This window comes from Leucoraja erinacea, chromosome 29 (assembly GCF_028641065.1).
Source record: "Leucoraja erinacea ecotype New England chromosome 29, Leri_hhj_1, whole genome shotgun sequence".
NCBI lineage: Eukaryota > Metazoa > Chordata > Chondrichthyes > Rajiformes > Rajidae > Leucoraja > Leucoraja erinaceus.
The window spans coordinates 15,034,258-15,047,784 of record NC_073405.1 but is presented as its reverse complement, the minus strand read 5'-3'; the positions used below and the strand labels follow the sequence as shown (position 1 = coordinate 15,047,784).

The following is a 13,527-nucleotide window of genomic DNA, read 5'->3' as shown; positions in this document are numbered from 1 at the left end:
ACTCAAAGTCGGTTTTAAACTTTTATTTATGGAAAATTGAAGTGACTCTTCAGTAGAGCCTAATTTCAATACAAGTACTTTAACAATAAAGTAACCATGAAATGATCAGTAATTCCAAAACAATTCTGGTTTCAGAGGCAGGAAACAAAAATACACAAGAATATGGTACTGCGATTAGCACTATGCACCACTAAAGATTTCCTTTACATTAAAATCCATTAAAAGAAACAAGATCTAGTAGCGACGCTGAAAACGGGGATCATTGGACGGTCTCTGCACTCTGTCTTGGTCACTAAAGCTGCCTGTTCCTTGCATGCCACCTCCTGACACTATCTGGACCGTGCGGTTCATCGGTTGAACACCCTGCTGGTTGCCCCCTTGCACAAATCCTCCATGCCTGGGGAATAAAAGATATATGTCTCTTCATTCAAGCTTAATTCATGCTGGACAAGAAACAAATACAGATATGCCAGAGCAGGTCCACAAAGATAGTGTTGTGGTCCAAGTTAGATCTCTGTAGATGCATCACATCTATAGATAGCAGAACTCAAGAGACTGGTTTACAAACCTCAAATCGAAAAAACTACATACAAAGATCTGAGATAAGAATGAAATCTCACCAAATCTCTTCCCATTAACTTCATGCCAGAATACTGTATCAATATGCACAGGACGCAGAAGATTAAAAAAATGTCAATTTAACATATTGATGTGCATTTTTCTCGAATCCCCGCACTTGTGTCCAATCTCTTTATTTATTTATCTATTTTAAAAAAATTGATACCGATGATTGTAAGACTGGTCCACATTTTTCTTCCTTGATGAACATACTGCAACACCAAATAGCATTTAACATAACGAGCAGTTTATGAACTTAATATTACTGTATGGAAATAGAAAACCAGTTTTGTACAATATTAATTAGCAAAAACAACATTTTGCTCAACCGATGTTATCCTACCAACCAGCAGTGACCTTTATCTTCTGTGTTTGCCCCATTTCTATAACCATGGTTATCCCTTCTTCCAATTCTTAAATATTGATCTGCCATGATTTAACACAACCCGACGGTTTCCCCCCGCTGTATATTCTGCATCTCGTTTCCTTAAGCAGCAGCAGACACACACACACACACAGTCAAAAGTTCCATCAAAAGATTTTATATATTTTAGAAAAAGTAATTTTTAGGATTCTTCTACTGTATTGTTTCATAACTATCAGGCCAACCAACTCCTGGTCTTGCAATCTCCTTACCAATAAAAATATTACACAATAGATATAACGTGACTGATGAATTAGGAAATAATATCTGTATTATGTGGGCCAAATTAGTTATAACACTATTTCAATCGAGATTTAGAAAACCACCTAAGTTACTGAAAAATAGAAATAACTGTTACTTAACCAAACAGATGGCTACTGATATTTCATTAAACAATGTAAACATGTAGTCATCTGTGCTTTTAGCTTATAGTAACAATTTTTATAGCTATTAAAAAACTTGGCTATGATTGAGTAAATCTTTTGTACTAAGGGCTAAGGGGACCAGGGATAATTCATGTTCCCTTGTCAATATTTCCTTCAGAAATGTAATATGGCATGAATTAGTTCATTGTATTTCTCCTATAAATAGAAACTGATATATTGGACATTTCACTGACTACAGAACAGCAGGAAACTAGTCTTATTAAATTACTTAATCGATAATAAAAATTCACAAAGATTGTAAGTTTAATTTGGAAAGTATTTAATTCTAGAAACTAAATGTACGCAGTGGATGCAAGAAATGATGGAAAACAGCATAAGCTGTAAAAACACATGGGCGATTTTTGATGGAGTTCAACAAGGTCCAATTTAAAAGCATTTGAGCAATTGGGAATAAACTGAAATATGATCACTATTTATTTTCACAGCTTGTGGGTAATTTTGGGGTGTTTAGTAATGGAGCTTACCAACTCAATTCATTAAACGTGTATGGTAACATCATGAAGTGCAAAGCCCAGTTATAATCACAGTGCCCTCCATAATGTTTGGGACAAAGACCCGTCATTTATTTATTTGCCTCTGTACTCCACAATTTGAGATTTGTAATATTTTAAAAAATCACACGTGGTTAAAGTGCATTGTCAGATTTTAAATAAGGCCATTCTTATACATTTTTGGTTTCACCCCCCCCCCCTCCCCCATTTTCAGGGGACCATAATGTTTGGGACACGTGGCTTCACAGGTGTCTGTAATTGCTCAGGTGTGTTTAAATGCATTCTTAATGCAGGTATAAGAGAGCTCTCAGCACCTAGCCTTTCATCCAGTCTTTCCATCACATTTAGAAACTTTTATTGCTGTTTATCAACATGAGGACTAAAGTTGTGCCAATGAAAGTCAAAGAAGCCATTATGAGACTGAGAAACAAGAATAAAACTCTTAGAGACATCAGTCAAACCTTAGGCTTACCAAAATCAACTATTTGGAGCATCGTTAAGAAGAAAGAGCACTGGTGAGCTTACTAATTGCAAAGGATTCATTGAGCAGGCCAAGAAAGACCTCCACAGCTGATGACAGAAGAATTCTCTCTATAATAAAGAAAAAAACCCAAACACCTGTCCGACTGATCAGAAACACTCTTCAGGAGTCAGGTGTGGATTTGTCAATGACCACTGCCCGCAGGAGACTTCATGAACAGAAATACAGAGGCTACACTGCAAGATGCAAACCACTGGTTAGCCGCAAAAATAGGATGGCCAGGTTACAGTTTGCCACAAAGTACTTAAAAGAGCAACCATAGTTCTGGAAAAAGGTCTTGTGGACAGATGAGATGAAGATTAACTTATATCAGAGTGATGGCAAGAGCAAAGTATGGAGGAGAGAAGGAACTGCCCAAGATCCAAAGCATACCACCTCATCTGTGAAACACGGTGGTGGGGGTGTTATGTCCTGGGCATGTATGGCTGCTGAAGGTACTGGCTCACTTATCTTCATTGATGAATCAGCTGCTGATGGTAGTAGCATAATGAAACTAGTCCCCAAAAAACAAGCATAAGCTATATATGGCTGCAATACAGGCCAGGCAGAGCATCACCAGAGAAGATACCCAGCAACTGGTGATGTCCATGAATCGCAGACTTCAAGCAGTCATTGCATGCGAAGGAAATGCAACAAAATACTAAACACGACTACTTTCATTTACATGACATTGTTGTGTCCCAAACTTTATGGTGCCCTGAAATGGGTGTGGGGGGGGAGACTATGTATAAAAAACAGCTGTGATTTCTACATGGTGAAACCAAAATGTATAAAAATGGCCTTTATTAAAATCTGGATATGTGCACTTTAACAACATGTGATTTTTTTTCTATTACAAATCTCAAATTGTGGGGTACAGAGGCAAATAAATGATGGGTTTTTGTCGAAAAAAACATTATGGAGGGCACTGTAGATCTACGGAACAGCACCACCGATATCAAGTCAGCAACATCAACTTTACATTTTAGCGACAAAACCAATACCAGGGAACAATGTGGTGCTTCCAGTTCAAAATAAAACATGCATTAGTCTCACCTCCAATTTTTGTAATAACCTCAGTATATTCCAAATGTGTCTTAATCCCCACCCGTCAGCAATATTTCCAGGGCACAATAAAACATCGATTTGGTGCAAAACAAAGGAGGAAGATGACTGAACTTTATTGCCTTCCATCACAGTGAAGAATGCTGATGTTTATGCTAAATTATATTGTGTGTTATGTTCTTTTCACTTGTATGGCAACTTAATACATCACTGTACCTTAATTGGTGCATGTGGCAATAAATGTGGACAAACTTTATTATACCCTAGACTGTGTAGCTGACCCACTGAGGTATTTCTCTCCCCCCACCCCTTGAACCTCTCCATGAGACACTGTAAAGAAAGGCCGCTTTCATTCTATAAAATTGAGTTGGTTTCAGTCAGATCCCAGTGAATTACAAATATAAATTACAAGGCCAATGCCACTAACAATTTCTAAGCAAATACAGCTCATCTAAATCATATTTGTGCTCAGCTAGATTCAGCAGCAGCCAAAATCTCCAAAACTAACAGCTTCTCGCTTAATAAAGCATGTCTCCTCTTACCCCGATATTCCTCCTCGCTGCATCATATGACCTTGTCCAGACTGGGCAGGTATGCCCCTATCACCTCCTACAATGGCAGAATACTGGGTTATTCTCCACAAGAAGTAGCCTTACATCAGCCATGAGTAATAATCTTTATGAGAGATTCAACAAATTTCAGCTCAAATGTAGTCCCTACAGTGGCTTATTAATTCATTCTTTTGGATGCAGGTATCACCGGTAAGTGCAGCAATGACTGCCCATCACTACCTTAGAAAAACAGACAAGTCCTTGAAGTAATGCCGAGGATCTGATGAAGGTAAAGATGCAGTGAAGACATTCCAGAATTCAAGCCTAATAAAGGGCCAGCCAATGATATATATTTCTAGTCAGAAATAAGTGCAACTGAGAGAAACCTGCAGGAGGTTGTGTTTCCATGCAGTTGCTGTTCTGGTCCTTAATGGTTGCAGACATCATGAGACTAGGAACCGGACAGATTAGCTACACCACATTTTGTAGATGGCAGCGTGATGGTGAAATGCTAAGGGCAGTAAAAAGAAATAAATCAAGACTGCTTTGTTCTGATGAGTCCGAAGGAGGATCCCAACTCAAAACATTGCCCATCCATGTTCTTCAGTGATGCTGCCCGAGCCGCTGAATTACTCCAGCACTTTGCGTCTTTTTTTGCTTTCTAGTTGACGTCAAGCTTGAGTGCCATGCAATTGGAGTCGATTGTTTCTGACCTATGCCTTGGAAGTCTGAAAGTTTCCAGTGAGCCAGACATCAGAAAATACCAAGCCCCTTCCCTGCTTGTGACTAGGACATGCAACAAACATTCTGCCAGACAATCTGCTAGTCGCATAGCAACTGTGTTTGGAAAGGAATGGTCATTGTTTTGGGACAGAGTGGAGAGGGAAGTCAGCCAGTATAGAGGGAGTAGTGGTGAAGCAAAAACAACCAGGGAGGGCTTAAGAATGGTGGGCATTTGTAGGGAGGGGGAGCAGTGGAATTTGGAGGCAGAGGTAGATGGATGATGGATAGAGGTAGACATGAGATAAATAAAAGGCAGATGGAGCCAGGTGAGCGTTGGTGGTGGAGGCAACTGCAGGAAGGTGATAAGCAGGAACATTATGTGGCTGAGTCAGTTGAATTACAAGTGACCCCAGGAATATTGGGAGTGGAAAATATGGTGACAAAAATGTCATGGATGGATGCCTAGACTAGCTGCTGATCATAATTGTCCACAATTTTACACAATGATTTTCCAATCAGACCATTCCTGAATGTAGACTAGATCTTGGCATATGCTTTATGTGCAGAAGAGTTCGGAATAGAATTGAATGGTGCAAGCAGTAAAAAAAGGAAGGTCATTGATAAAGCAGCCCAAAATGGTTTGGGCTGGAACGATCAGTCTCCATCAACGATGACAACCATCTTGCATTGCCCACAACGCAACACAATGGAGTATTTTACCCCAATAACCACTGACTTCAGTTTTACCGTGACTATTTGACACCACAGTCAAATTAGTCTTTGTGTTGTGAGCACATACGCACACTCTCTCTCTCTCTCTCTGGAACTAATTTCTTTGGTCCATGTTTGGACCAAAACTAATAAGGTCTGGGTGTTAGATGACTCTGCAGAAAGGCATGTAGGTTTTTGTTGAGATGATGCTTAATAGAACTGTCCAGGAACCTTTCAAACATGATACACCCAGATCATTTGCCACATTGTTAATTAGATGCCAATGCTGTAACTATGCAAGAACATTTTGGCTGGCCGTATTACTACATCTGAAGCACATGATTTCAGTGTTGTCATCAAGATTTTGTCTGATTCTGTAACATAGCCGTGTTTAGCCATTTATTTCCATCACATGGAGTGAATGAACTGAAGATTAACTTCTGTGCCAGTGGGGATCGCAGGAAGAAGCCAGGATGCATCATCCTCTCCAAACATTTGGTTGAATGGTGTTGCAAAAAAAACCCCCAAAAAAACAAACAAAATCACTGCATTTGTTTGCATCCAAGGTAGTTCTTCTATAACATATGCTTCCATCTGTGTCATAGATGCTGCTGCACCCGCTGAGTTTCTCCAGCTTTTCTGTGTAACCTGTTGCTTCCATAAACCAATTGGATAAAGCACGAAAGATGAATTAGGGCACAATATTCGTATTTCACGGGCTGAATTAGTTATCTCGACCACAGGAGATGAAAAAGTTACTTTGGAAATTGATAGCAAAATGGTGTCTTAGAAAAAGAATCCCATTCCCCAGAGTAATCAGACACCATTGTTTATTATGAACCACAAGAGACCATTTAAGACTTGCTTTGGAAACTAATAAGCAAGCTTTTGACATTTGTGCAAATCCACACTAAATAGTGCAACATAAAACCTTTTGTATTTGAAGTTTGCAGTAACAACTTTTAAAAACACCTTTATTTATTTTAAAACCGGCAGGGAAAGTATTCCGACTCTAGAAACTGTAGCCCCATACCCCGTTTATCCCATTGACAATTGTTTCTAATAACACGATTTTCTACATCGTAGATTTCCGAGGAACACCATTGTTATAGGAGAGAGGGAGGGGGAGAGACAGAGAGACAGACAGAGATAGAGGGAGACAGGACAGAGAGATAGAGGGAGACAGACAGAGAGAGATAGAGGGAGACAGACAGAGAGAGATAGAGGGAGACAGACAGAGAGAGATAGAGGGAGACAGACAGAGAGAGATAGAGGGAGACAGACAGAGAGAGATAGAGGGAGACAGACAGAGAGAGAAAGAGAGAGACAGACAGAGAGAGAGAGAGGGAAAGAGACAGAGAGAGATAGAGAGAGACAGACAGAGAGAGATAGAGAGGGAGAGAGAGAGATAGAGAGAGAGAGAGAGAGAGAGAGACAGAGAGAGAGAGAGAGAGAGAGAGAGAGATAGAGGGAGAGACAGAGAGAGATAGAGGGAGACAGACAGAGAGATAGAGAGAGGATGAACAAGAGGGGGAGAGCAGACAGATGAGACAGAATGGAGGACAGACAGACAGACAGGTGACAGACAGACAGACAGACAGGGATGAGGGGGGAAGGGGGTAACGGAGAAAGCAGAGGTTTGGCGGAGGATGGAGGATAATGGAGGAGGGGCATCGGGGACTGAAGAGGGAGAGTGAGATGCGTTCACATTGATCTTACATTTTACAAGTTATTGCCATTTTTAAACTAAAACGTCAGCCGCTCCTGCGCAGTTAGGGGCTATGGGTGAGTGGTGGAATATTGTATTGGTGGAACGGGGCCCAACGGGTCCCACTTGGTTTAGTACATATATTACTATAACTCTCATCTTGTCTGTAACATGTGTGTGCCTGCCTGAGTGTGTTGTGATCCCAGAACTACGTCAAAACGGTACAACTTTTACACCATCTTACTCACAATTGTCCTGTGGTGTGGTGCATCAAGTTTCATTCAGATTGATGTTATATTTTACACGTAGTTACATTTTTAACTTAAAAAATAAAACAGCACCCCCACTTGCCCCACCCCTCCCGTCTTCACTTGACTGGCGTCAAAAGGTAACCGCACGTGTCCTCAGCGCAGCCTTTCAGAACACCATCCTTTTTTCCTCTCTTTAAACACCTCCACGGGTAAGTTCCCTTCCATTTTCACTGCTGCTCCGGGCCCAGGAAGAGTGCGGGGAGGAAGTTGAGCGGCACCCAGGGCAAGGTAGGCCTCTGCCTCTACCGGCTCGGCGCCGCTCGGCCCCACCCCGAGGAGCGGCACCGGGCCAGCGAGGAGGAAGAGTGCGGGGGGAGGAAGAGGAGCAGCACCCAGGGCAAGGTAGGCCTCCACCTCTGCGCAGTTGGCTGCGTGGGTGAGTGGTGGAATATTGTGTGGGGGGAATGGGTAAGTGGTGGAATATTGCACTGGGTTGGGGGACCAGCCGTCCCGGGGGGGCTATGGGTGAGCGGTGGAATATTGCTTTTGGGGACCAGGCCTCCCGTACGACAGGGACACAACCGGGGGGGGGGGGGGTGGGGGGGGGGGGTATATATTTTTAAAAACTCCACCAAAACGGCACACGACAGCACTACAATTTTGGCCCACCTTACAATTGTTCTGCGATGTAAACAAAACAAGTTTCATTCAGATTGATGTCATATTTTAGAAGTTATTGACATTTAAACTTATCCACAATATCCTTAGTCTCAAACACCACTAAGATATCGGACAGAGCATGTATGTTAATATCAAGGTTAGCAAACGTAAGGGATTGCATTTCCTTCAAGCTAAATAATAAATAAATTGAAATCAAACTTGGTGAAATATTAAAACTGAGAAACTGACGTCTATAGGACTAGATTAATGTAACAGTATAATCAGCATTCAGTACATTCGTGCCACTTATAAATTGAAAATAGGGAATCATTCATTGTTTTTGCCCACATCAGTGAAGCAGGCCTATAAAAGTTGCAGGTCACTCAATGGTTTTGGGTAATATTTAATTTTGCATGGAGTACACTATGAAGAAATCATGGGTTAGATCTCACCATAAATCCAAGCCATGCTGCTGATGTGAGTAAAGAGTGATTCCACTGAGACAACCACTGGCTATTCTTCAGTTCCATTATTTCAGCAATCCTATTCACCATACTCAACAATTCAGTCCTAATATCAGTTATGCAATATCAAACTCTCTAAACAGAAAATGTATTGCAGTATGTAGTTTGGATATACATTCAACATTTGCGTCTCGTGCTATATCTGGAAAGCAAGAGGTAAATTAAGAATAGTCAACTTTAAAATATAATTGTTCATTTACAAAATATACATTTGTGTGTAATGCTAAATTTAAAAAGATCTCGTCACCTGCAAAGAGTTGAAAAATGACAGAAGTTTGGTAGAGATGCGGTGAGACAACAAAGTGGCTGGAAATGCATTCCTTCTCATAAGCTAATTATAAGATATTTTCTTTGCTATGGGCACATTTAAACGTTTACATGCCCCATAAGAGATGTATAAACATGGAGCAGTGTAATGATTGAACAAATATTTCAATGGTCCATTAAAAAAAAATGCCTTTGGATTGTTAAACCTATGTAGAAACTTTGACAATTGGAGAAATTAATTTTAATTACAGGGTTTCTAAAAACCAATATTCCAATGAAAACCTATGGCTTGAGCTGCTAATCCCAGCAACATTACTTCATAAAGTAATCCATGCCAAGACCAAATTTGTATTTTACACAACCACACTTTTACACTGCCTCGTTAGCAAGTACCCTGCCATAATGTGGCTGTCAGCAACATATCTGAAGTGTTTATAGATTTTTTGGATGCAATAAACATGGAAATGCGGATCACGATTCATTGTTTTAAATCGTAACGACTAGACTCAATTACAAGTTCAGAACCTTTAAAGCTTTTCATGCCGAGTGCATATCCCGAACAGATTACCTTGCCAACGGTCATGATCTCTTCCCATCATTCCTCCATCCATGCTTCCCTGCCAAGAGCGCTCGGGATGACTTTCTATCTTCCGCCCATGTTCACTACTCCAATCCCTATCTCTGTTGGAAATTTAAAATATGTTACTTTAAACAGAGACATGCAAGGTGGGTGAATGCTCAATTTATACTGCAAATTTTAAGATTACCCATACCTCCATTAACTAAGTTACCTTCATAGTGAAGCATTGCTTCTTTACCTACTTCTGTCCCTATATCACCAATGTTTTCATCTCTCCTAATAACAAATACAAGTTCATCGTTAAGAGTCAATTATCTACTGTGCAACGGCGTTGCACATCAACCACAAAACTGATAGGATAGAGAGATAAGAACAGCAACAACATTGGGGACAGATAAGCACCACCATCTGTGTGTAAAAACTTACCCCACAGATCTAATTTAAATGTAATCGCTCTCACCGCTGGTTTTAGAATCTCCTGCTGCGGAAAAGGACAATATATGCTCCTCAATGTTTTAAATCTCTTCAGGTCACTCCTACTTTCTCATAATACTTCCTCAGTCACTCACATTCATTATACCTTCACATTTCTAAGATCACTAAGGATTATTTATTTTCAGTAAAGAATGTATTCCATAGAATGTATTCCATAAAAAAAAAGGCGGTATGAAATTAAATTCAGAGGTAGGCTATTCCAGTATATTTCTCCGCACAAAGCATAGTGGAAACCTTGAACTTGTTTTCATTTGTTAGCAAATGCTAGGTTAAGTGAATTTTCAGGATCAAGAGATTGTTTTTCCAACAATCAGGGAAAAGTATAGCCAAAAATAGACAATATTGCAAGGATTTAAAAATATGACGTTGAATAAACCAATTTTTTTGTGATAGAAGTCGTAACCAGTTTGGACACATTTTCCTGGGCAGTGGGTTCAAAAGTCAGGGTGCACAGGGGTCAAGATTTAAAGTAATTTGTAGATTATGTTTGACACGGTTAAAGTATCTAGACGAGTGATCAAAATAACGGATAGTGCATTATTTCTGTGAATGCTGAATATACTTAAGGTTGTGTAGGCTAATCTGCACTTACGTTGCCTTTGCTCATACATGCACCCTGAAATCCACAGGCCTGTTTCAAATGGCTGCTAATTTGATATCTAGAGTTCTTCTCCTTACTTTCTAGTAATGCTTCAATCAGGATGAATCATCCTGCTAATTTTTAATCCTTGCCCAATACCATCACTACTGTAGCTCCCTCTTGTCCAACTGTGATAATTGACAAGTTGTCTAAAAGGCTATTCCTTACAGCACAGTAGATCTTCACATCTCCATTTTTAGTACATGTATTACTACATGTTTTAGTACGTGTTCTATCCTGGCTAACACTTACCTTGATTGCTGAGGCAGTACTCCTCCTCGGTTGTCTCCCACACGTTTCATGCCAGGTCCATAGCCGCCACCACCACCAGACCCGCCCCAACTTTCTCGCTGTGACCCTGAATCACGACTGTGCCGCTCTGGTCCTCCATGTCTTCCATCAGGATATTGCTGAATGTTTTAATGCAAATAATTTATTTATTTTCCTTTAATCTGATACTTGAACATTTGAAGCTGGTGCCATAATAGAACAATAAACTAATCATTAATCAGTCTGAAGAAGAGCCTTGACCCAAAATGTCACCCATCCCTTCTCTCCAGAGATGCTGCCTGTCCTGCTGAGTTACTAAGGTATTTTGTGATCTAAACCAAGCATGAATCTCTTTTATGGGAGAAAGAACAGTATACATTGGTACCACCTTATAAAGCCTTGCTTCTCAATCTCATCAAGACAAATGTCTGTTCTTTAGCGTATCTTTTTCTATAGTCACCCCCTCCTTTTAGCCCTTGTGCATTATATCACTTGTCACTCTTGTAAATTCACAGAACTAAGAAATAGTCTTCTGCCATGAAAACAACAACTTGAACTTGATTTTAATACTGTCCCACTTTATAGGTTGTACGTCTTTCAGGCTAAATTTGCACACCAACATTAAACTTGCCTGTGAAATCATTAAAATTGTCATTCTGCACCTTAACTTAACTGACAATAAGGGTACTTATTTTCCAGTTCCAGCATTTAAAACCTCATAACACAATCATAATTTGCAACTCTAGGTAACAGGAACAATTTCTAAAACCAGGAACTGTTCTACCAAGGTAGACAAAAGTGCTGGAGAAACTCAGCGGGTGCGGTAGCATCTATGGTGCGAAGGAAATAGGCAACGCGGACAACTGTTCTACTGACTTTGTTTCATGTCTGAACTACTTCATTAGCCCTTTTTTGCCTTCATGATATGGGAAGATCTATAAAAGGCAGAACTGTGACGGACTTCAACAAAACATGAATCTGGCTTTTTTTTTCTACTTTCTAAACATCACAGGTTTTCCCTTCTGCAAATAACATCAAAAAACATTTTGAAGACTAATGGGCCTTTCTGCGTATCAAGATCCCAGTTATACAGCAAAATTGTCTTCAAGACGAGAAAGCCACACCCCAAGGATTCTTAAGTGCATATGTCAAAACAAGCAAAGCAAAATATTACCTGTCCATCTCGATCGCCAATGATGCCTCGGGAACTGTAGAGGAAAGGAATACCACAATCCAATGAATGGGGGCAATTAAGACCACTACAAAGTACTATGACTTCAGTGAACAAGTCGGAATGCTTCTGTGTCAAAATTGATAATGTTTCTGGTATTGTTGTTATTAAATGGCCCCAAAAGAAACATTAGTTATTTGGAATCCCTCATGCAACTCTCCAAACAATTTTACATTAGTTACTTTATCAGAATTCTGTAATAATGTCCATTAAGTCAAAGATTAAATGTTAAAGCAACTAATCACACATATTTGGTGTAAACAAATGTTTTACCATATTAAGATATACAATGGAGTAGACTGGATGGGCCAAATGGTCAATTTCTGCTCCTTTGACTTCTGGATACAAAGCAACTGGTCTTGAGAAGAACGTCAAAGCTTTCATTTATTTGCATAAACTTTAGTGCGGGTAATTCTGCTATAATGCAAAGAAGCCTCATTTTATAGGAAACCACAGGGGAAAAGGGCTAGAGGATTTCAGATACACAATAAGATTTCTCTGCCCCACATTATTTTCACGAATGAAAGGCTGTATGTTACATTGATTAAAAGAGGTTAATTACACAAGTGCAAGTAGAAGTGACTACTTGCCAATTTCAATTACCACTTCTGGTGGAGTTGACAGACTGTTTTTAAGAGACCGTGGTGTTTGATTACTGTAAACAGAAATCATTTTTTGTCTCTAAATTCTATTTTTTGGCAAGACCACGTTTTTTCTGTTTGTCAATTTCCAAGTTTCCAAAACTTAATTTTTGCCTAGTTCCCCCATCAAAATTGTATTACAACCAATTCAGCCCAAGTCATACAAACTGCTCCCCAATTCATCAATTACATTATATCCAATTTGTTGTATGAAAACACGCATTAAAGCAGAACTACTTGCAATAGAAATGGCTTTCTGCTGGAAGGATACCCGAGGAAAACATTTTTCACACAGTGGTGAATCTCTGGAATTCTCTGCCACAGAAGGTAGTCGAGGCCAGTTCATTGGCTATATTTAAGAGGGAGTTAGATGTGGCCCTTGTGGCTAAAAGGATCAGGGGGTATGGAGAGAAGGCAGGTACAGGATACTGTTGGATGATCAGCCATGATCAGATTGAATGGCGGTGCAGGGTCGAAGGGCCGAATGGCCTACTCCTGCACCTATTTTCTATGTTTCTATGTTAATTTGCTTATTTGACAAACTACATCAGCACACCTCACCTACTCCAATTATATATCAAAACTGCTCAAATATAACGATATTAGTAATTGTGCACATATTCTTTGGTAATGTATTAAATTGTGTTAGCGCTGCAAACAAGTGTGATTTAAAAAATTAGGCATTCTATAATCAGCGGCTGAAAGCATCAT

At 39.8% G+C, this 13,527-nt stretch overlaps 1 protein-coding gene across 2 annotated transcripts in view; it reads right to left on the bottom strand.

Annotated features, from left to right (window-relative positions):
* Nucleotides 1-8: 8 nt before the first annotated feature.
* safb (scaffold attachment factor B) overlaps nucleotides 9-13,527 on the bottom strand; it is a 44,524-nt gene continuing 31,005 nt past the window's right edge. Inside the window, exons 19-23 of one of the 2 annotated variants that reach the window (XM_055658712.1) lie at nucleotides 12,119-12,152; nucleotides 10,927-11,084; nucleotides 9,528-9,640; nucleotides 4,107-4,173; nucleotides 9-397 (exon numbers count right to left, since the gene is read on the bottom strand). In XM_055658712.1, coding sequence (XP_055514687.1) covers nucleotides 235-397; nucleotides 4,107-4,173; nucleotides 9,528-9,640; nucleotides 10,927-11,084; nucleotides 12,119-12,152 — 535 coding nt within the window. In that variant the 3' untranslated portion in view covers nucleotides 9-234. The remainder of the gene's footprint in view (nucleotides 398-4,106; nucleotides 4,174-9,527; nucleotides 9,641-10,926; nucleotides 11,085-12,118; nucleotides 12,153-13,527) is intronic. The other variant, XM_055658713.1, reaches the window with a different exon arrangement.